Source organism: Macrobrachium rosenbergii, chromosome 51 (assembly GCF_040412425.1).
Source record: "Macrobrachium rosenbergii isolate ZJJX-2024 chromosome 51, ASM4041242v1, whole genome shotgun sequence".
NCBI lineage: Eukaryota > Metazoa > Arthropoda > Malacostraca > Decapoda > Palaemonidae > Macrobrachium > Macrobrachium rosenbergii.
This window is the reverse complement of record NC_089791.1, coordinates 49,123,152-49,145,179: the sequence shown is the minus strand read 5'-3', so window position 1 is coordinate 49,145,179 and position 22,028 is coordinate 49,123,152. Positions and strand designations below refer to the sequence as shown.

Sequence of the window (22,028 nt, the reverse complement as noted above, 5' to 3'; positions counted from 1 at the left end):
TACTACTATACAGTACTGTGCTTTGATGTATAAACACTAAAGTTTCTCTCTCTCTCTCACTCTCTCTCAAACAGTACGCATATAATATCAATGAAACACTACTTCACTTACACAATCCACTTATATTGTGCTTAGACTTCGATGTAAAATCCAGTCTCTCTCTCTCTCTCTCTCTCTCTCTCTCAAACAGTATACAGTACATATTCTTTAATAAAAAAAAACAGCAAAATATCAATGAAACATTATTCACTTACAGAATCCATTTATAATGTGCTTAGACTTCGATGTAAAAACCACAGGCAGGGTAAGTATTAGCTACCAAAAATCCACCAGAGAGACTGGGGCAAAGACTACCATGCTCAATAGTGGAGGGGCAGCAGTTGATTACACTGAACTAACAACTGATAAGCTTTCACCGAGGGCTAAAAACTACTCTTTAATCACCACCGACAAAACCACTTGCTCTGGCTCAATAGGAAGATTGATTCAGTTGAAAACCTGTCGGCTCAACCAAATGTTTTAAATTCTGATCAGGAAAATTTCACGATAACAAGAACATTACTAAACCACGGGGGAATCAGAAAAAACATGAGACAGTAACCAACTGTTTACTGACAGAAACTCCTGCAACTGGAAAAGGAGTTGAAATCCCCGATACAGAATGTTGAGATTACTAACAGCAACCACCTGCCTACTTAAATGGAAGCTGAAACGATAGCGCACTCCAAGATTCTCTATGGGCAGGCGATAGCTGGGCAGAGGACGTGCGCAGGCAACGAGTGCAATCAGTAGACACACAAGCGAAAAGCACACAAGTGATAGGCATACGGGCGTATAGCAAACTAAAGGCACACATTCGATAAGAGCGCAAGCCCTAGGCATGCAAGAGATAGGCACACAAGCCATAGGTGTCCACATGGCAGGTGCACAAGAGATAGGCAAAAGCCACAGGTGTGCAAGAAGCTGGCACAAACCATAGGCAAGCATGCGAGAGGCATACAAGCCATAGATGCACATGCGACAGGAGCACAAGTGAAGGGCGCGCACGCGAGAGGCATACAGTGAACCCCGTGTTGGCGGGATCGTCCCATACCCCCCCGAATAGGTCAAATCCATGAATGTCTTAAAACCCCTCTAAAAACACTTAGAACTGCCCATTTTGATAAGCAAACCAACCAAAAAACCCTGGCAAAATGTATACATGAGTATTTTAATAGTTTTTATCACAAAAGTGCATTTATTCATGAAAATTTATGAAAATACAGTAATTAGTGAATATTTCTCAGTGAAAAATACAGTGAATGGGCAAATTTTCCGAGAATGATGGCTAGATATGTTTCACAGAGAAACCCGCGAATGCGTGCGGGGGGTTTACTGTACAAGCCATAGACGCACAAACAATAGGTGCACAAGCCAAAGCCACGGGCATGCACGTGATAGGCGTAAAAGCCATAGGCACACAAGCGATAGGTGTATGGGTAAGTGATAGACAAGCATGCGCAAGAATATGGCATTGCGGCAAAATGAGCAATTTCACGCTAGACACATGCTACTCGTGCATCAAAACTTTGAGGCGCATTATCACTCTGGCCGAAGGCAGTCTAGGTTTCTCATCAGAACCTAACTGATACTTATATTATCCTTAAACCTTAGCTACAGGGGATTGAAGCAAAACTGATCAAAGCAAAGGGTAACTTTCCTCAACAAGGCAGCTTAAACTCTCTTAAATACTATCGTATCGGAAAGCATCACTGCTACCAAGCTGATCTGATACAGTAAAATTAAACAGGGAAAAACTGTTGGGAGACTCCTCTTATTCTTACTCGAGTGATCCTATTGCAAAACAACTTCTGGTGCTTGAACTGGAACCACTAATGCCAGACCTGATGCCCTACCAGACCAAACAGAGGAAGGGGGCAACAGGCACAGATCCACACGGCTTTCTGACATGTCCTGGTTCCCTGTCCCTTCAAGCCACGAGGGAGTAAGACAGGGCGTGCCAAGGACAAGGCAAGAAAAAGCAGGGGCGTTGACCCTTTCTCCAACATGGGAAACAACCTGAACTAACAAACTCTCAGGAGGGTAGCACAGAAAAGAAAACACTAATGATAATAATAAAATCCCATAAAAGTTACGCCAAGTAAACATAAAAAATGACTCCATCCTATCAAATCTAATGCCCTGAATTGATGGGAAGCTCATTTGGAGTAACATATCGAAGAGAAGCAGCAGAGTACCTAACCAGTTACTAAATGGAGAAGCAGATAAGACATGCATCCCTTTAACTTAAGTCTTACTAGTATTATCCTCTATGTACTGTATACAGTAGTTGTTTCTGCAATCTAACAAGCTCTCTCTGTTCACAATCAATTACCGCATTTCATTCAACTACGATTCATTTAGCTGTCCAATGATAACCTTTCCCTCAGCAAAAACGTATCGAGGGTCAATAAAACTGGAATAATGCCTATTACTGCAACTCTTACCTTAGAGGTTTTTACCGAACAAATATTAAAAAAATAAAACTATAATCCAAAAGAAAACAAAGTGCAACTGGCAAACTCCTACTGAAACCAGCGACAGAAGTAGACTGATTGGCTACAAGTGTTGGTACCTTTCAGTTCCCTGGTGGAGGGTGGAGGAAGTAGATGGATAGGAGACAACAGAAAACCGAGTGTTCTGGGTTTTTTTTTAATCTGTCAAACTACCGCTGATGCGGAAGTAAAAGCTATACAGTATAATGGAGAGGAAGGGATCATTTCAAAAAATTGTTTTTGTAAATAAGCATCACCTTTTCATGTGGTACTCCTTTCTTCCAAAAACAGTTATAACCTTTTAACTGGCTATTACCAGTTTCATTATGCCTTACTGTGTATTTTAGAAGTTTGAGTCATTGTTTTTTGCCAATACAGTGAACCCTCGCTACTTGCGGTTCAACTATCGTGATTCACGACTTGCAGTTTTTCCATTACGTATGTATATTATAAGAGAAAATATATAAGCGGATTTTCGAAATTTTCAAAAATAGTCGCGATATGAAGACCCAAATATTTCATTAATTCCATTAATAATTATTAATATCTGCTAAGTACTGTTGGTTCATTGCATTATGACATATAATTCAGTACAAAATGAAGTTAAACAAAAAGATACTTCACTGCATCAGCGGATTTTCAAATATTCATCGAAAAATTAAAATTAAAAAGTACCACCATATCGGCAGCCATATTGCGGGAAAACAGCGATGTTTCATCATGTTGCGTGAAGAAGCGACTTTGCGGACCGGCCGCAAGGACTGGAAGCCATTATATACCCACAGGCACTTTCCGGACAAGGCATGTGAGTGGTACATAAGAAATATCTTATCACTGTTGATGTTTCATCTTAAATCACTGTAAAAATAATTAAAATCCATTTCATCGTAAGCAACTCAAGGATACATGCAGTCTCGTCCCAAGCTACTGTGCTGTACAGTACACTGTCTCTCTCTCTCTCTCTCTCTCTCTCTCTCTCTCTCTCTCTCTCTCTCTCTCTCTCTCTCTCTCTCAATGAAATATGAATTACTGTATCATAAACTTTATGTACCAGAATTAAAAATAATTTCATTGACAAATTTATTTCTTTTAGCAACTAAAAAATTATTTTCCTAATTCTTTCGTTAGTAGTGAGCAGCTTCAGTCAGCTGATTCTCAAAAGCATAAACATTACAAATATGGGACGATCTTTTTTTTTTTATGCATATTACTGTGATAGGAGATCAAAATAGTAATACAGGCACTCGGACAAGGCACGTGAGTGGTACATAAGGAATATCTTATCACTGTTGATGTTTCATCTTAAATCACTGTAAAAATAATTAAAATCCGATTTCATACATAAGCAACTCAAGGATGCTGTATATACTCTCATCACCAGCTTGTCAAGACTTAGTCAAGACTTAGTCTCGTCCCAAGCTACTGTGTACAGTACACACCATTTCTCTCTCTCTCTCTCTCTCTCTCTCTCTCTCTCTCTCTCTCTCTCTCTCTCTCTCTCTCTCTCTCTCTCTCTCTCTCTCTCTCTCTCAATGAAATATGAATTACTGTATCATAATCTTTTTTATGTACAAATTAAAATAATTTCATTGATAAATTTGTTTCTTTTGGCAACTAAAAAAATTATTTTCCTAATTCTTTTCGTTAGTAGTGAGCAGCTTCAGTCAGCTGATTCTCAGAGCGTAAAGCATTACAAATATGGGGCGATCTTTTTTTATGCATATTACTGTGATAGGAGATCAAAATAGTAATACAGTGTTTAAGTGCATAGGAAGTGTTTATAACAGTGTGGGAAAGGCTATACAGTAAAAGCCTTTAAATATATACCATGTATATACAGTATATGCACTCCTAGGGGAGCCAATGCTCTACCTGGAATTTCACTTATCGCGGGGTTCTGGCCCCCATTATCCCCGATGACGAGGATCACTGTGTCTTTCAAACCAATCGACTGGTTGGTATGGTACTGAAACAAGTTTCTCACACCCTCCCCTAATTTTTTATAAAAAATTCCATGTCCAAACACAGATTTTAAAGGCACTTTACTTTTGAGTTTTAGGACAAAGCCAAACCTAGCCCGTCAAGATTTACAAATTCATTCTAATAAGCACTCTTGGGTACTTATTCCTCTCTCTCTCTCTCTCTCTCTCTCTCTCTCTCTCTCTCTCTCTCTCTCTCTCTCTCTCTCTCTCTCTCTTGCAATATATTTATGTAATGGAATGTTTTCAGGCACTCAGCAATGTAGGATGCAATGAGCTAACGACCTACATGGTTATACAGAATTTAGGGGTTTCCAAAATTTTTGTAGTTGATGAATGAAATGTCGGGTTAAACGACTGGTTTTTCACTTGTGTACCCAGTAACTATAGAGAAGGTTGTCTCGTTGCTGTTCAGTTATGGCCTACATGTTGAAATGTCCCTGTGGATGCAGAAATGCATTTGCTATACAGTATGTCTTAAAGTTTACAGCTGAGAGAAAGCTGCCCAAAAATTCAGAATAAATTTGAATAAGAAAGATATTGATTATGGTTATATTACAGGGTCAAATATATATAAGGGAATAAGGGAAAGATAAAACTGATTTATTGATATACATCTATGATATCGTGTACATGGCCTCAAATGGTTATAAACTGTCCTGTGATTTTAACCCATTATTTTTTTTTATTATATATGCAGAACAATGAATTTAGAATAAATATGAAATAACTTTTTATCACAAAATTATGCATACAAAATAAAAACAATCGCATTCATGAAGAAAGTAACATATGCTGCAGGGTGTAATGATGTAAAGGAAGAGTAGGGAGAAGAATGGTGGAGTCAAAAAGGAAAGTTGGTGGTAGTGAGGAATTTACCATAAGCAGATACTCAGGACAAGTTCAGTACAGTACTACCCAAGCTCGTATGTCCGAAAGCGTTAATCAGTTTGCTGGCTACCCAATCAAATTCAAGAGTAAAGTGCTTGAAAAAGCTGAATTTGGAATTGAATTTATTACCAAAAATTAGGTGACAGCATGAAAAACACTGTTGCAAAGTAACACACCGATCCATCAATTAATATGAAAGATATTGGCGAAACATGATGACTCTAGCTTCCTGAAGAAAAAAGTATACCTTAGTTTTACCAGACCACTGAGCTGATTAACAGCTCTCTAGAACTAGCCGAAGGATTATAGACTTATTTTACATGGCTAAGAACCATTTGGTTACTTAGCAGCTGGACCTACAACTATTGTGGAATCCGAACCACATTATAGCGAGATAATTTCTATCACCAGAAATAAATTCCTCTAACTCTTCATCAGCCGGACAGCGGGGTGAATTCTAGCTTCCTGAAATACATACCTGTAGTAGTTCCCTATCTACTAAACATTTTAATGATTTTAGGAAATTACTCATAGGAATGGGTGTACAGTTTTTAATTTGGTGCTGAACTAAAATCTTTTTAGCAGAAAACTAAGAATAATGTAGGTAAACACAATATGGAACAGCTCTTAAATATTTCTTTTTTTAAAATATTTATATCAACATTTTAGAATACTAAAAAGAATTACTACTTCTTAAACATATAATTGAATAAAATAAAAATTTTGACAATGTGACCATATTAACCCTTAAACGCCTGTTGGACGTTTCAAACGTCGTCAAAAATTGTCTGTCGAATGCAGTGGGCGTTGCAAACATCGACTGAAAATGCTTTTTAAATATTGCGGAAAAATAATTATACGCCTAGTTTGCGGAAGAGATTTCAAATCCACGGCGCCTTGGCGGATGCTGGGAAGTTCACGGTCCAGGTGTTGTGTTATTTTTGGCGTCACCCAGGCGCATGCGCTTGAATTCCCTCCTCTCCACGCCAGATAGCATCAGCATTGGACCTTGCGGGAGGCGATATTTTGCATGAGCGTGTTTTGCAGAACTTTGGCGAGTGTTTGCGTATTCGTGCTGCAACAGGACGTTTGTAGATATGTCACAAGGCATCAGGACCGTGAAAGGTGCATGCTGCCTGTCGGAAGTGGCGTGTGGCGAGTTTTAGACTGGATGCTGGAGAAGGACCCAGCAACCAAAGTGAATTTTAACATTCGGTCAACGATTTCGACGAAATGATCGAAAAAGCATCTGTAAGCCATAATTATTACATTTGGTAACAATCAATCATTTACCTTCATTTTGCAACAAGCGGAAAGTCTCTAGCACAATATTTAGAATTTTGGTGAATTTTTTGAAAAAAAAAAAAAAAAAAATTTTCCTCCGCTCATAGCGAACTCCGCTGAAAATCCTGTCATTTCTTGCGTCAGCTTGCGTAATTTTTTCGCCGTTTTCATATTATTCGTTACATAAGTGTTATACATCAAAATGTGCGCAATTTCATATAGAATACAACAAAAAATATATCATTCCTTTAGCTCTTCACAGTTTTTTTATATTTACATCTTGAAATAACGATAAATAAGAAAAAAATCAACCTTGATTAACTTTAACTCGATCGAAATGGTTCAAAATGCAATTGTAAGCTAAAAAACTTACAGCCTAGTAATATTCAATCAATTTCCTTCATTTGGCACAATTGGAAAGTCTCTAGCACAATATTTTGATTTTTGGTGAATTTTGAAAAAACTTTTTTTACGTCCGCTACCGTTCTGAATTCATGCATCATTTTGTGATAATATTTTCTCTGTGTTGCTTTAATCGTTTTACAATCTGTTATATACCAAAATCATCACAATTTAGTGTACAATACAACTAAAAAAATTAACTCATTGCTTCAACCCGTTTTTTTTCCTTACAGCCTTGATTTGTATACAATTATATCGAGTTTTTTTTCACTGTCATATATATTCAATATTTATATATGATAATGATATTTTTTATTTCTGATGGTTGCATACTAAACTTCAGGCAATGAGAAAAAAGAGCCAAAATGAACTCTTAATCTTGAAAACTAATACGCTGTGATTTTTAAAAACTTTTTCGCTTTGGTACCTCGGAGGCATGCCAGCATACCGGAGACGTTTTTGAAAATAGGGCTTCGGCGTTAAAGGGTTAAGGGATTTGTTCCCAAGATTTGATATTCAATGTTGGTTGCATATTACACATTAAAATATAACATTTTCAATTGTAACTACTGTACTGTTTTGCATTCTGTGCATACTGGGACTGGGTCATGTGGGTTTTAAAGAACATACTCCTGGGTTAAGCAAGTGACCATTTCAAAGACCAAATAAAATTACTTCAGTGTGGAATTTTTTAAATACAGAATGCCCTAAAAAACAGAAGGCTTAATTTGTTTTGTCATCAGATTCATTAAGCACATATCTTGCATATATATATCACTTACATGAATAGTTATATTAGAACTGGTCACAGCTTTGGCTGCCTTATTAACATCATTTCCCTTAAAGCTTACATGAACAGGAATATAATATATTTTACTAATTAAACCAGCTTCATATAGTCTGTACAATATATAATTTTAATCTGTTCAATATAAGGTTTTTATGACAATTTTAGGATAAGGGAAAAATAAGGGAAGAGCATTAATGCAATTTGTATGAGCACATTTAGTTTCAACAGCAGCAGCATGAAATATGGGGAGAGGAGTTGATTAAAGTACATTAGCATTACTGTATGTGGTAAAAGATGTTTATTAGGAGCTACTAGAAATGAAATGGAGTTCAGTTGACCTAGCTTTTTTACCACTGGATTCTGATGTAATTTGTAAAATGACAAGAATGTAAGTAATTTCAAATATCAGTATTTGTAATCCTGTTCTTCAAAGCTCTGCACCATACCTCACACTAAAAATATATCTAAATTGGTGAGAACCAAGAATGATAAAAATTAAAAATATCTTGTAACAGTGGATTACACCTAACCTAAACACAAAAAAGAACTTGAGTTTACACTAACCTTCTCAGGTGTCGAAGCACACATGACCATAGCCTCAGATGTTACACCACGCATTTTAGCTGGTTTTAAGTTACACAGTAAAACCACCATACGATTTTGCATCTCCGCTTCTGGAATAAATTTAACTAATCCAGATACAACCACTCTGTGTTTCTCTTCACCAACATCCACCTGTAACAAATACATACTGTATTAACGTGAAAAAATTGTCTTCTTATACCACAACTGCTCCCCAGATGATCAAAACAAGGATCTAACTGGAATCTAATTTGGATGTTTATGTTTGTGTTTTCCATAACAGATACATTATGAAAAGTATTTGAAAAACCCTTCTTTGCCAAACTTAATGGGAGAAGAGAGTTCAAGTCCTGCAAGCAGAGAGAAAGGTATGGAAGAAAGCATGGTAAGGGATAGATTGAATGAAATGGAGAAGGCCAGAGAAGTGTTTATCAAGATTGAGTCTTGTAATAAAATAAGAATTGCTTTAAACAAAAACATCAGAGAACATAAATCTGAAGAAGCAGTAGTGAGAGACGAGATATTCTATAAGAAAGAAAATGAAAATGAATGGAGAGGACCTGCTCAGGTAGTGGGAGTATCAAGTAAAACAGTAGCGGTTAAACATGGGGATTCTCTAAGAGAAGTAGCTAGAATACATGTTACTAGGATTCAAAGACTATCACCAGAAAAAGAAATACCTAAAATAGATTAAAAACACACTGTGAAGGATGAATCCTGTGAATCAAAGGAAGGGAATATAGATGGGCAGGAAGTAAAGGAGATGATAATGGGCTGGAGACAGAATGCAGATATAGAAGAGGCTATAGAAAGATATTTGGCAGAGGAAACAATGGAAGATGAAGGGGAAAGTGAGGTAATAGATGGCAGAGAAAAGAATGGAAGATGAAGGGAAAGTGAAGTAATAGAAAGTGAGTTAATAGAAGAGATACCCAAATTCAATACAAAAGAAGTAGAAGAATGGACTATATTAAGTCTTGCAGGAAAAAGATCAAGCAAATCTTGAGCTGATTCTTACAATGTAGAAGACTCACAGTCAGGTCACAAGGGATGCGTTAACTTAAGAGATTACAGTCGTAGAAAAAATTGAAGATGAAGAAGAGGTTTTGCTAGGATTGAAAACAGAAGTGTAACTGAAGCTAAAGAAAAAAGAACTGCAAATCTGGAGAGAAAACAAGGTACAGTATATGAGGAGGTAAATGACATTGAACAAAAAGCTGTATCTACAAAATGGTTAGTAACCGAAAAGGTAAGGGGGGGGGGGGGGAGGATGATATGTAAAGCAAGATTGGTAGCTAGAGGTTACGAAGAAGAAATGGCTGGATGGGAAAAAGACGCTCCTACATGTTATGGGCAAACTGGATAGAATGCTAAGTCTTATCCCCAGCACCAGAGCCCCCTGGAATCCATGGTCCAGCCCTAAAGAATAGTTCTGCCTCTGAGCTATCAATCTGATACCTCTAAGGTCCTAACATTATCAGGCAGTTGATGGTCCTACCACAGTTCCCACTATTTAGCTTCGGATATAAACCCAATCCCAGCTATCTCTTTTCCTATTTAACAAGTCCAATAAATTTTAGCAAAAGTGGAAAATTCCATAACAATTGATCCAAACAAATATATAATCATATATGAGACTCTTGGACTCAAACCTGGGAACAAATTCCTGGGGTTCAAGAGCCCCACCTCACCACATCAAGGTGGTCTCACATTGAGGGGGGTCCCCAAGGTCGTTGTGCTGACAGATCAGCGCAGTGACCTCTGCAAAAGCCCTCTGTATTTTGGGGGTGTCTGCATCCTGGGAGAGAGGACCCTCGAGTCCTTCCAAGATGCAGTCCTCCCGATCTACTCTCCTAGCAGGAAAAACCTCGCCAGACCCCTTGGATCCTTCCTGCACTACACGGGTGTAGAACCTAGTCGATCCGAGGACTGAGCCAGAGTTCCTCCTATCCGACTCACACCTTCTAAGAAACTCCAGGAGGTTGAGGGGACAGGTGAGGAGGATTGGGCACCCCTGCCAGTCCTGCTAGTGGAACCAGCAGGAGCGGGCCGAGAGCGGTCATCAACCCGGGTCCAGGACAGCATTTTCGCCTTGGCGAAACACTGTCCTGAGGAGAGCGTAGCGGTTCGCGCAAGCTGAGCTGAGCACTTGACTCGACCGAGCCAGGCCGATTGTGGACTGGGTGGAGTCGAACACGTGGCTGGCTGGCGAGAACTTGTGCTGTCCTCTTGACGGGCCCCAGTCTTCTTCGAGGCCAGAACCTCACGAGAAGACTGTACAGGGGACCTCCTCTCTCTCCAGATGCTCAGACTCAAGAGACCGAACACCAACCTGGGAAACTGGGTTGACACTGGAAGCAGTGCCAGCAGGCAGAGCCAAGACAGCTGCATATCTTGGCTTGTTCTCCCGTCCTTTGCCCGAATCGGTATGGTGAGGCGGACTCTCTGATGCTGGTTCGGGATACCTGAGTCTCCTTAGAGACCTGGGTACTCGGAGTGGCTCGTGAATGAGCGCCCGACACAGTATGAGCCTTCAAAGCGGACTTCTTAGGCATGGCAACAGGCGTGCAAACTGAGGCTTCTGCATGGGGCTCAAAACTCAGTAGACCTAGGGTTAGCGATTTGGTTCCCTGCCCCAAAGGTCAGGAAGAGCCGACAAAAGATCCCACTATTTCCCCTGTGGAGGGAGGCACTCCCTTAGAAGTCCCAGGACATGTTTTCTTAGGGGGGAGGGAGAGAAAGCCTTCTTCTTCAACCGATGGGCCTCAGAAGAAGAAGGGGAGGAGGTAGCAGATGACGACGACGACGATGACGATGAAGACGAAGACACCTTCCTAGACCTCTTCTTCAACTTCTTCATCATCTTCTTCAGGATGGCGGTCAAATTCCCCATCCAAGAGGGAGCAGTAGATGTCACAGGAGCAGCTGGGGTGACCAGGGTAGTGGGAGTGACCTGGGCAGCAGGAACATCATCTATGGGAGCAGTGACTGGGACAGCCAGGCCAGCCAGCAAAGCTCAGGAGCCAGGAAACACAGCAGTGACTGGGGCAACCAGAATAGCCTGGGCAGGTGGAGAAGCCAGGAGCTGCGACTGGGGTAACCGGGGATAGCCTGGACAGGTGGAGCAGCCAGGATAGCCCGGGAGCCAGCCAAGCCAGGAACAGCAGGAGCGGGACCCATCATGTGAGGCATGGAGGAGGTCACCATCATAGAGGGTCCGGGCTGGGACAGCCGGGCCATGGTGAAGCCAGGAGGCAGGGGCACTACGTGCTGGGATGCCAGGTGAGACGAGACCGTTACCAGCATTTTAGCAAAGGCTGTCTTGTTCACTGAAGCACCAGTCAGATGGGACAGGAGGCCCTCCAGGGATGGAACGAAGGAAAGACCCAGGTGGAGCCATGCTGCTGTCAAATCACTATCCTGCTTACCGAGGGAAGCCTCTACCACCAAACCTGAAGTGGAAAAAGTCGGGTTAGTGGAGGGAGTCTCCTCTCACTCTGGGGGGAAAGTTTCCCCCCCTGGGCGAGGAAAGGCCCCCCAAGAAAAGGTAAATCATGACTGCCCGGCCCCAATGCATTTCCAAGCCTGACAAGCGAGAAGAAGGAAAGAGGCGTCCTCTCCCAAAGGAGAGGCAGCCAGAAGGGAAAGCTTGCCGGGAGAGAGAAACAATCCCGAAGATTTAGTCACCAAGGGAGTCACCAGAGGCTTATATCCCTCAGACGATGCCTTGGAAGGTTTCCTCCAGTACTGTTTCCTCCCCTCAAACTTCACCCACTGCTCAACTGACCAGGAGCAACACTCAAGACAGGTAGAATCTCTATAACACACGTCCCTTGCAAGAGGAGCAAAGGGCATGCGAGTCCACATCAACATTAGATCTGAAGCTACTGAACTTCTTCCTGCCAATCCCAGGACACACACCCTGGGGGAAGGTGGGCTTACAAGCCTTATTACCTTCGTGAACTTGCATTCCAAATGCATAAAGCAACCATATAAGGAAAAAGATAAAGAACCCACTGGGAAACAGCAGCTCAACAGAAGTCAGGGCAGAGAGGGAAGAAACACGTCTGTACCGCATGACGGCCGAAAGCAAAACTGGAATGTTTACATCTGGGCAGGCGGGACTCCCGCCTCCCAGATGGCAGTTAACTGCCTAACCACCTTGTTTGAAAATTCAATGGCTGCTTCCAGCTGCACTATTAGTAATTTCCTAATGGGAAGGACCAGTGGTTTGTATATCATGTTGGAACAACTGCTTATCTACAAGGTGATGAAATACGAGAGGTATATTTAAAACCACCTAGTGAAGATGGTGATGAAATACGAGAGGTATATTTAAAACCACCTAGTGAAGATGGTTGGAGTGGATTATGGAAATTGAAGAAAACTGTTTATGGGCTCAAGAATACAGCATACGCATGGTATTTTAAGGTGGTAAAAGTGGTGGAGGAGCTTAAAAGCAAGAGAAGTAGATTAGAACATAATATATTCTTTTGGAGGAAAGACAATAAATTGAATGGTATTTTATGTACACATGTAGATGATTTTTGCTATGGAGGAACTGAAGGATTTTTAGAGGAAACAATTGGGAAATTGCAAGCAGGAGAACAAGAAAGTAATAGTTTTAAGTATAAAGGAGTAACAGTAGAGCATAAGGAAGATAGAATTTGTCTTAATCAGTGGCAGGATATAAATTCTATATGAGAACCAGATGCTAAAAGATTTACAGGTAACAGAGTATCTGAACAAAAGGAATTAACAGAGTATAGATCAGTGGTAGGACAGTTGAATTGGGTATCACTACATACCATGCCAGAAATGTCACATGATGTTAGTGAATTAAGTAAAGCTTTTAAAGTAGGAACGACTCAAGATATGAAAATGCTGATTAAAATAGTGAGAAAAACTAAGAACATAATGGGAAAGTGATAATAAGTGAGTTAGAAGAGTTAGAAGAAAAGATTTATTGGGAAGCCTATGCAGATGCTTCATTTGGGAATACAAGCAGTCCCCGGTTATCGGCGATCCAGTTTTACGATGCTTGTCTAGTGGTGAAAATCGGTGAATTTTGGCACTGAAAATCACAGTTTTCCTCTTATTGGAGCTGATAATTGGATACTGGCGCCAATACATACCTAACAGAGGCACCAATAACTAAAAATTGGCGATAATTGGGGATTTTTGGTGCAAATAAGCACCGGAAATCGTCGAAAAAGCACCGATTTTCGGTTATCAGCAATTTTCGTTTACAATATCCTCACACTGTCAGAACGGAACCCCCACCGATAACCAGGGACTGCCTGTACTGAAGATGGTCATACACAACTGGGTTTTGTGATATCTTTGACAGATGGCAAGAGGAGAAGTCCCATATGGTGGAAATCCAGAAAATCCATAAGAGTAGCAAAGTCTACCATTGTAGCAGGGGGGAGGCCACAGAAGGATTGATATATTTCAAACACTTGTGGGAAGAGATAGTAGGAGGAAGAAAATTAGAAGTACTGGTTAAAACTGATAGTAAAACTCTAATGACCGCAATAAAATCAAGTACTGGAGTACATAGTATGAGATTAAAAATTGATATCGTAGCAATAAGAGACACAATACAAGCTGGAGAAATAAAGGTGGTGAGATAGGTAAAAGGAAAACATCAAATTGCTAATGTATTGACTAAAGCTGGAGTTTCAGAGGAAAATACCAGAAATTACGTAGGGTAAGGGTGGAGAATAATGGAGTTAGAGAGAGTTAGTACTAAGAGGGTTGGAGGAGGAGGGGAGAAAGTGTGATTTATATGTGTTTTACAAGTTTAATTATTATTATTTTACTTTATTTTCTCCAATAGTGAAAGGTATGACATTACAAAATGTATAAAAAGCACATTTAATTTTATAAGATGTTTTTATAGTAAAACATTGTGTTCAAAAGTATCTGTGTTATGACGTCATAGGACAACAAATGATGGGAGGAAGCAAAATGTAAATAACGCAGATGCGAGGAGGGATGAAAACACTGTGGTGCTGTAGAGAGAGCTCTGATGGTTAGGATGTCAATTTTCGGTTGTAAATCTGTTTTGTGGTTTTTGTAGTTGTAAGTTGGCTGATAAAAGAGGAACAACATGAACAGGTGGGTGGATTGCAAAATTGTAGCATTTTTGGATTGGTTAGGCTAGAAAAACTTTCAAAGTTGTGGAGGTGCTCTGATGCATCAACAACTTGTTGATTACCTCCCTGATCATCCCGAAGGGAGGGAAGGCGTACACATCTAGGCCTGTTCAGTCCAGGAGCACGGCATCCATCACCCATGCTCGAGGATCTGGGATCGGAGAGCAAAAGAGTGGAAGTCGGTGATTTCTCAACATTACAGAGATCTACGGTGGGTCTGCCCCCATACTCTCCACAGATCATCGCAGACTAATGGGTCTAGGTCGATTCGGTCAGAAAGACCTGTTTGAGGCTGCTTAGGTTGACCGCAATATTGTTCATTCTCCCCTGAGTGAACCAGATAGTAAGAGTGATTTGATTCTCCTCTGCCCACAGAAGGAGATCCCTTGCCGTCTCATACAGAGAGAAGGAATGAGTGGCCCCCGTTTGCGAATGTAAGAAAGTGCAGTGGTGTTGTCTGCATGCACTACTATCTTCTTGCCGCAGACTAGGTCCGAGAGGGCCTGAAGGCCCAGGTGAACAGCTCTCAGTTCTTTTACAATGTGAAACTTCCATTGCGACATTGTCCATGTTCTGGATACCTCCCATCCATCCAGGAGAGCACCCCAGCCTAGGTCAGAGGCATCTGAATAAAATTGAAGGTTGGGGCTTACTGGAAGGAGAGACTTCCCTTCCTGAAGTTTTTCTTCGCAAGTTCACCACTGGAGATCCACTTTGATTTCCGGCATTATTGGGAAGATGAAAGAGTCTGGTTGAGTCTTTCTGCACAAGTTCACTCTCAGGTAAAACTGCAGGGGCCTCATGTGCAGTCAGCCTAGTCTCCCAAACTGCTCTACTAAAGCAAGGGTCCCTAAGAGGCTCATCCACTGTACTGCCGAGCAGAAAGGAAGGGGAAGGAACTGACTGACAGTCTGTAGACAGTTGCCGACTCTTTTGGGCGACAGAAAAGCCTGTAAAGTCCAAGAATTCAGGATCATCCCTAAATAGGGAATCTCCTGAGTCGGTGTCATAAGGGATTTCTTCTTGTTTATGATAATGCCTAACTTCTGCGTCAGGCGAAGAGTTCGTCTTGTCCCCCGCACACTTCTCCTCCAATGGGGAGCGGATAACCCAGTCATCCAGGTGCAAGCTGATGCTGATTCCCAGAAGGTGAAGCCAATCCCCTAGAGGAACAAGGATTCGTGTGAATACTTGCGGTGCCATCGGCAAGCTGAAGCACAGGGCCCAAAAATGTAGTACTCTGCCCCGAAAGACGAAGCGTTGAAATTTCTGAGCCCGGATGAATAGGGATGTGGAAATATGCATCTTGCATATCCAGGGTGACCATCCAGTCCCCCTGCTGCACTGAAGACATGACTGAGCAAACTTTCTCCATGTGTTGTGAAACTTCATCTTCGGAACGAATGTATTCAGGGCGCTGACTTCCAAAACAGGCCTCCAGCCCTCACGAATATGGAACCACAAAAGTCAGTCGTAAAGCCTTCTGAGTGGTAATCAGTACCTCTTCACTACTTTGATGATCAAGGGATTACGAGCTTCTGAGAGAGCAAACCAAGTGGAACCTTCTGAATACACACTGTCAAGGTGATCGGTGATGTTACTAGAGATGAGCTTTCTGTGAAAGGAATGCCCCCTCCTCAAATATCTTGACTACCCAAAGGTTCGCTCCTCTGCTGCTCCATTCCTTCCAAAAGTAGAAGTCTGGCTCCTACTTGAGCAGAGGACTAACTTCTCATTTCTTGGGGATGGTCTTGAATGAAGACTTCTTAATGGACTTTGTAGGAGGTTGCAAGTTTGATCTAGGTCTAGATTGGGTTTTTGTTTCCCCACCCCCGAAAAGGCTGGGGAGTTTATAAAGGAGAGCGATATTTGGCGTGGGAGCGCCCAGGTTCCCATCGGATGTCTAGTGGATTGTGCTAACAGGTCGATTTGTAGACTACTTCTGCAAGTCTGGAAAGAATCTCCCTTCACTGTGACTTGAGGTGAGACTTGTCAAAAGGGCAAAAAGTAGAGCTGAAGTTTGTGTTGGTGAGACTCCTTTAAATTAAAGAACACCAGAGCTTCCTCTTTTTGGCACACCCATTGAAAGAGAGAGGTGAGTTCTGAAGAGCCGTCTCTAACTGCCCCTACTCGGTTGCGATAGTAGCCCCACAGCCTATCAGAGCCAAAGTCTTCAGCAAGATCTGGACAGTCTTGGTCTTTCGCTGGCGCCCTGACAGTCCAGGTTGAAAGCTACAAAAATCTGAAACCTTCAATGTTCTTCTTGATAAGGTGATCAAGTTCGGGGGGAGGAAAACACTACCTTGGCTGTAGAAAAGGCCATTCTACGAGCTGAATCTACCAGACCGGAGAAGTCCCACTCCCAAGGAAGTTCCCTGGTGGCGCAAAACGAGTGCCTCGTCTTCATTAGCTTGCTGGGTGGAAAAGCGAATGTTGCTTTGCCCTGCTCTCTCTTAGTGGCCACCCAGTCATGTACCTCTTGGAGAGTCATCCTCAAGAAAGAGGAAAGAACTAATTTAAGCAGCTTGGTACCCTCAGAAGACTGCTTCCTCATGAGGAAGGTAGAAGCTGGAGAAGTTGGAGCAGCAGGAACGAAGAAACCTGGAAAGCTATCCAAGAGAAATCTCAAAAGAGACAAGTTCGCTGAAGAGGGGGACCATGTCCTGAACAACCTCTTCCTCCTCTGAAGCGATAGGAGACAAGACTTGTCTTTGGTTTCAGGAACTGTAGAGGCTTTCTTCAAGGACCCCATAAGCTCTGTCAACTATCACTGGAGTGGGACTAACGAATGATCTTCTTGAACCGATGATGATGGAGGCGGATGAGAGGAAGGCGCCAGGCGCCCAGAAGATGTGGCTGGGTGCTCAGCCACTGGCGCTGGAGGCTCGGGAGTTGGCACCGGGCTCCAAAAGCAGAAGTCTGGCGCGAGCCGGCAGGCGCTCGGAAGAAATCGGGTGCTTATACAACTCAGGTCTGTCTCCCAATGAATGACGAGGGCGAGCTGGAGAACCAGACTGGTCCTGAAAGCTGAAGGAAGGTTGTGGGCTAACCACCCTGTACCTCTTGACTGCCAGATGAGAGGTATTGCCAAGCACCGCATGTCTCTTGAGCAGTTGCGACGAGGCAGGATATTAATAAGAGCATTTCTTGTCTGGGCTGGAGGCTTCCGAATCTGAGGAAAGCTGATGAACTGAAATGCCTTTCCAATGGCATTTAGTCGAAGCCTGAGAATGAACGACAGGCTCGACAAAAGGGGCGACTGCCTGTGGGTAAAACCCACCAGCATTCCTTGGACCTCCAGTATGTCTTCTCCCCAGTGCGGGGGAGCAGGACAGAGACCTTCACCTAGGAGCACTGGTCGGATGGACAGCCATCTCCTCAACATTCACAACACTGTCACTTCTCACTGCACTGTCACTATGCACTTTTTTCTCCATTACAGATCTAATAGCAGACCCCATTTCCATAAGGGTATTGGATAATAACCTAAACTTCTGACTGAACCTTGATTCGAGGCTGGCAATGGCGTGGAAAGCGGAATAATGGGAACCTGGATCAGGAGTAAGTGGTAAAGTAGGAGGACTTAGGATGGGAGAAACAGGAGGAATTGGAGGAGTAACAGCTCTATCATCCACTATACTAGCAAAAGGAGTAGATTCTGTATTAGCCCTATTCTCAGCCCTAAGGGCTGCCTTCCTCTTTCTATCTTTTCCAAGTTTTTCTAAAAGAGATTTTAAGGTCTTCCATTTATTATTCTCCCAATCCTGACACTCTAAGCAAGTACTATCCTTAATACATTCTTGCCCCCTACATTTACTGCATTTACAGTAAACCCCCTGTATTCGCAGCGGATGTGTACCACGCCCCCCTGCAAATAGCTAAATCCGCAAATACTTAGAACCCTTCTAAAAATACTTAGAACTACCTATTTTGATAGTTCAAACACAAAAAAAATCTAAAAATGCTTACACTTACGATGGGGTTAGGTTCCAAAAAACCCCTCGTTTGTTGGAAAAAACGTATCTCGAATATAGCCTAGCCTACACCAGGGTATTCAGTACCATGTATACAAATATGGTAGCCTAGCCTACACTATAAAGTATACTCTATACATACACGGTATAGTAATTAATAATATCAGCTAATTCTGGAGGTTCATGCAGAGTGACTTATGATAATTCAATACAAAGAGATACTGAATAACAAACAAGAATTAGCTTAGTCTACACTATGGTACTGTATATCGTATACATATACAGTAGCCTAGCCTACATTATACTGTACTCAATATTCACATAATATCGTATTATACAAACATCAACATAACGAATATGCATCTTTTCCATAGATCTTTTAAAATGTTATGCTTTAATTCACTGTATCCAATAATACTGAATACCTGTATATTATACGCTTTTGTATTATAAACTGCAATCATAGCGATCAATATTTTGGTTTGGAAATTGATTATGTGGTAAGTTTATTTCGTTGTGTTTAACTCAGTTCAGAGGGTTTTTCTTGCTTCTAGCTAGCATAAATGAGCCTCTAGATACTTTATTTATATGGGGCAAGGTTATTTTTCGTTATACAAAGTGTTTTTAAGTCGAAATATAACTTAAATACGTCTCGTTGTAAAATTAATTTACTGTAGCTATTTTTTCGTTAATACACGACATCAGCCATTTGGGGGTTGGTTTGTTTTGTGTAAAAAAAATTCAAGATTTCGTTCGCTATTTTCGCTTGATTTCATCATGATACGAGCTTTACGTATTTATCGTGTATCAGCGTAAAAATTGCAGTAATATGTGTTCTTTCATGCCCCGAAATTTTTATTAAAATACTTCCTCTCCAATTTTAATTACAGTCAAGTTTCATTCACGTTGCCAATGCACGATAATTTATAGTCATTAGCAGCTTGACACATTGTTTTCTCAGCTTCAGCTACAACTTGCAGCTTATATTTAGCAGTCTATTTCTTTGCTGACCTTTTATCTATACCGAATAAAGGTATACTGTAAAAATATATCAGTCCTATTCTACTTCACTTCATTTGTACTATAACTACGGTAATTGTTTATTACCGTGCGATGAAGTTTCTCGCTGGGTGAGCGGGTTCCGTTCTCAGTTTCCACTCTGTTGGTCGCGAGTTCGAATCTCCGACCGACCAGTGAAGAATTAGAAATTTGTTTCTGGTGATAGAAATTAATTTCGCTATAATGTCAGTTCGGATTCACAATAGCTGTAGGTCCACGTTGCTAGGTAACCAATTGGTTCTTAGCCACGTAAAAAAATAAACCTAATCCTTCGGGCCAGCCCTAGGAGAGCTGTTAATCAGCTCAGTGGTCTGGTTAAACTAAGATATACTTACTACCGTACGATGGTTGAAATACAAGCTGTTGTTATCAATTCGGTTATAAGCAAAACAGCAGTTTCTCGTTTGGTTGTTTGTGGCTGTATGCACTTACACAAGAGTATAACATTACTAACAATACTTTTATCATTCTCTTTTGCCTTTTTAACTAGAAGATGGGATAGAGATGGAGGAAGAGAAGGTGGTCTATTGTAATTTGGTCTCTCTCGCTGCCTGACCGTACGCTACTGCCTTCACCCATGGGAAATTTTAAAATATTTTCTAAATATTGTTGTATCGGTATTAATTGCTTACCCCATCGAATTATCGTAACTCGAGCACTACACGGGTACCTGAGCATTTTAATAGTTTTATCACAAAAAGTGCATTTAGTCATGAAAATGACATGAAAATACTGTAATTAGTGAATATTCTCAGTGAAAAATACAACAAATGGGCGAACTTTCAACGAATAATGCCCATATATGTTCCATAGAGGAATCCGCAACTAGGTGAGTCCGCGAATTGTGAGACCACGAATACGGGGGCTTTACTGTACTTCACTAAGATGTGGCAAATAAATATCTGAAAAAGCGATGAAGCAGCTGCAGAAAGACTCCCATGTTGATCAGAAGTCAGCAGGAAATGAATTGAGCTCTCGGCTAAGTTGTTCCTCTAAGTCCCAGATAGTGGGGAGGACCTTGTCACCTACACGCAAAGAATAGAAGTGCCGCCATGTGAAGTTTGAATTTTTAAGCTGCCACACGTTAGGAATCAACAGCAATGTAATTACAGTACTTGGTAAGTTTATATAAAAAAGGTAATTATTTACTATTGTAATATGGTTGAAATGCAAGCAAACAGCTGTTATTATCTGATCTGGTTGTTCATAGCAAAAGGCAAAACGGCTGTTTCTCATTCAGTTGTTTATGGCTGTACGCATTTACGCAACAAGTATAGCATTACTAACAATACTTACATCATTCTCTTTTACTTTTTTAACTTATCTAAATAGAAAATGGGATAAAGAGATGGAGGAAAAGAGGTTAGTCTATTGTAACTTGGTCTCTCTAAAAAGGACTCCACATGATACATGAGATACATGATAAAACGATTTTTTATGGGTGAAAATTTGGGGCCACATAATACGTGAGATTACGCGTTACACAAGTACATACTGGTGGTAGGTGGGTGAGTGGAAGGAACCCTCCACCCACCTATCATCATCAAACACTTCTCCCTTCAGCATCAAGAGTCACTTGGGATGGCTGAGGTTGGATGATGAAGAAAGGCTCTGGTTTGTATGCCTAAGAAAAATACAAATCACAGTACTTTAAAAATCTGATTTGTTCCTATGGGAATACAAACATCTTTTATGTGGGAGACTCAGTCCTTGGGTGGGCAGAGAGGAACTGAACTGACTGGCCAGTTGAATCTCCGACCAGAAATATCATGCTCTGGTCATGATCTTCAGCAGAAGAGCCATGACTCCTATACCCTCCTATACAATGTGCCATAGGGATACAAGACTGATAGGGCCATGAGCCACAGTAAGATATATCAGAACTCTTACTCTAGGAAAACTTTGGACAACAAATTCTGCTCTAAAGATATGATAGCTCAGGTAAAAAGGAAGCTAGCAGCTGGAATATATCTATACCCCTTATTAAAAGGGAGAGCAAAGGAAGTTGCATATAATGTGTCACAGCTCTGAGAAAAGATGCCCAATTTTGAAGTCTACCTGCATTGTAGCCTGTCCAGCAGCTACTTCATGAAGCAAGAAAGAAGGGGTGGTCTGAACACTACCTCCTTGTGCCTGCCAATGCTGCACAAAGACCCCTGACACTCCAGTTGGATTAGAGGACCACAAGACATCATAACTCAAAGGCACCAAAGAAAAAGTGCTATGTAATGACAGAAGTGTGGATTGTCCCCTTATTCCCCCACCTACCATATGTTCATTAACTTGTTACACCAGGTTTCAACAACCAGCTTCAACCAGCCCAGGACTACTACTACATAAAATGCAATGGTTTGTATTCCCATAAGGACAAC

The 22,028-nt window shown here is 41.3% G+C and overlaps 1 protein-coding gene across 1 annotated transcript in view; it reads right to left on the bottom strand.

Annotated features, from left to right (window-relative positions):
• AIMP1 (aaRS-interacting multifunctional protein 1) overlaps window positions 1–22,028 on the bottom strand; it is a 95,012-nt gene that overhangs the window by 16,561 nt on the left and 56,423 nt on the right. Inside the window, exon 5 of the mRNA XM_067095452.1 lies at window positions 8,445–8,615. Coding sequence (XP_066951553.1) covers window positions 8,445–8,615 — 171 coding nt within the window. The remainder of the gene's footprint in view (window positions 1–8,444; window positions 8,616–22,028) is intronic.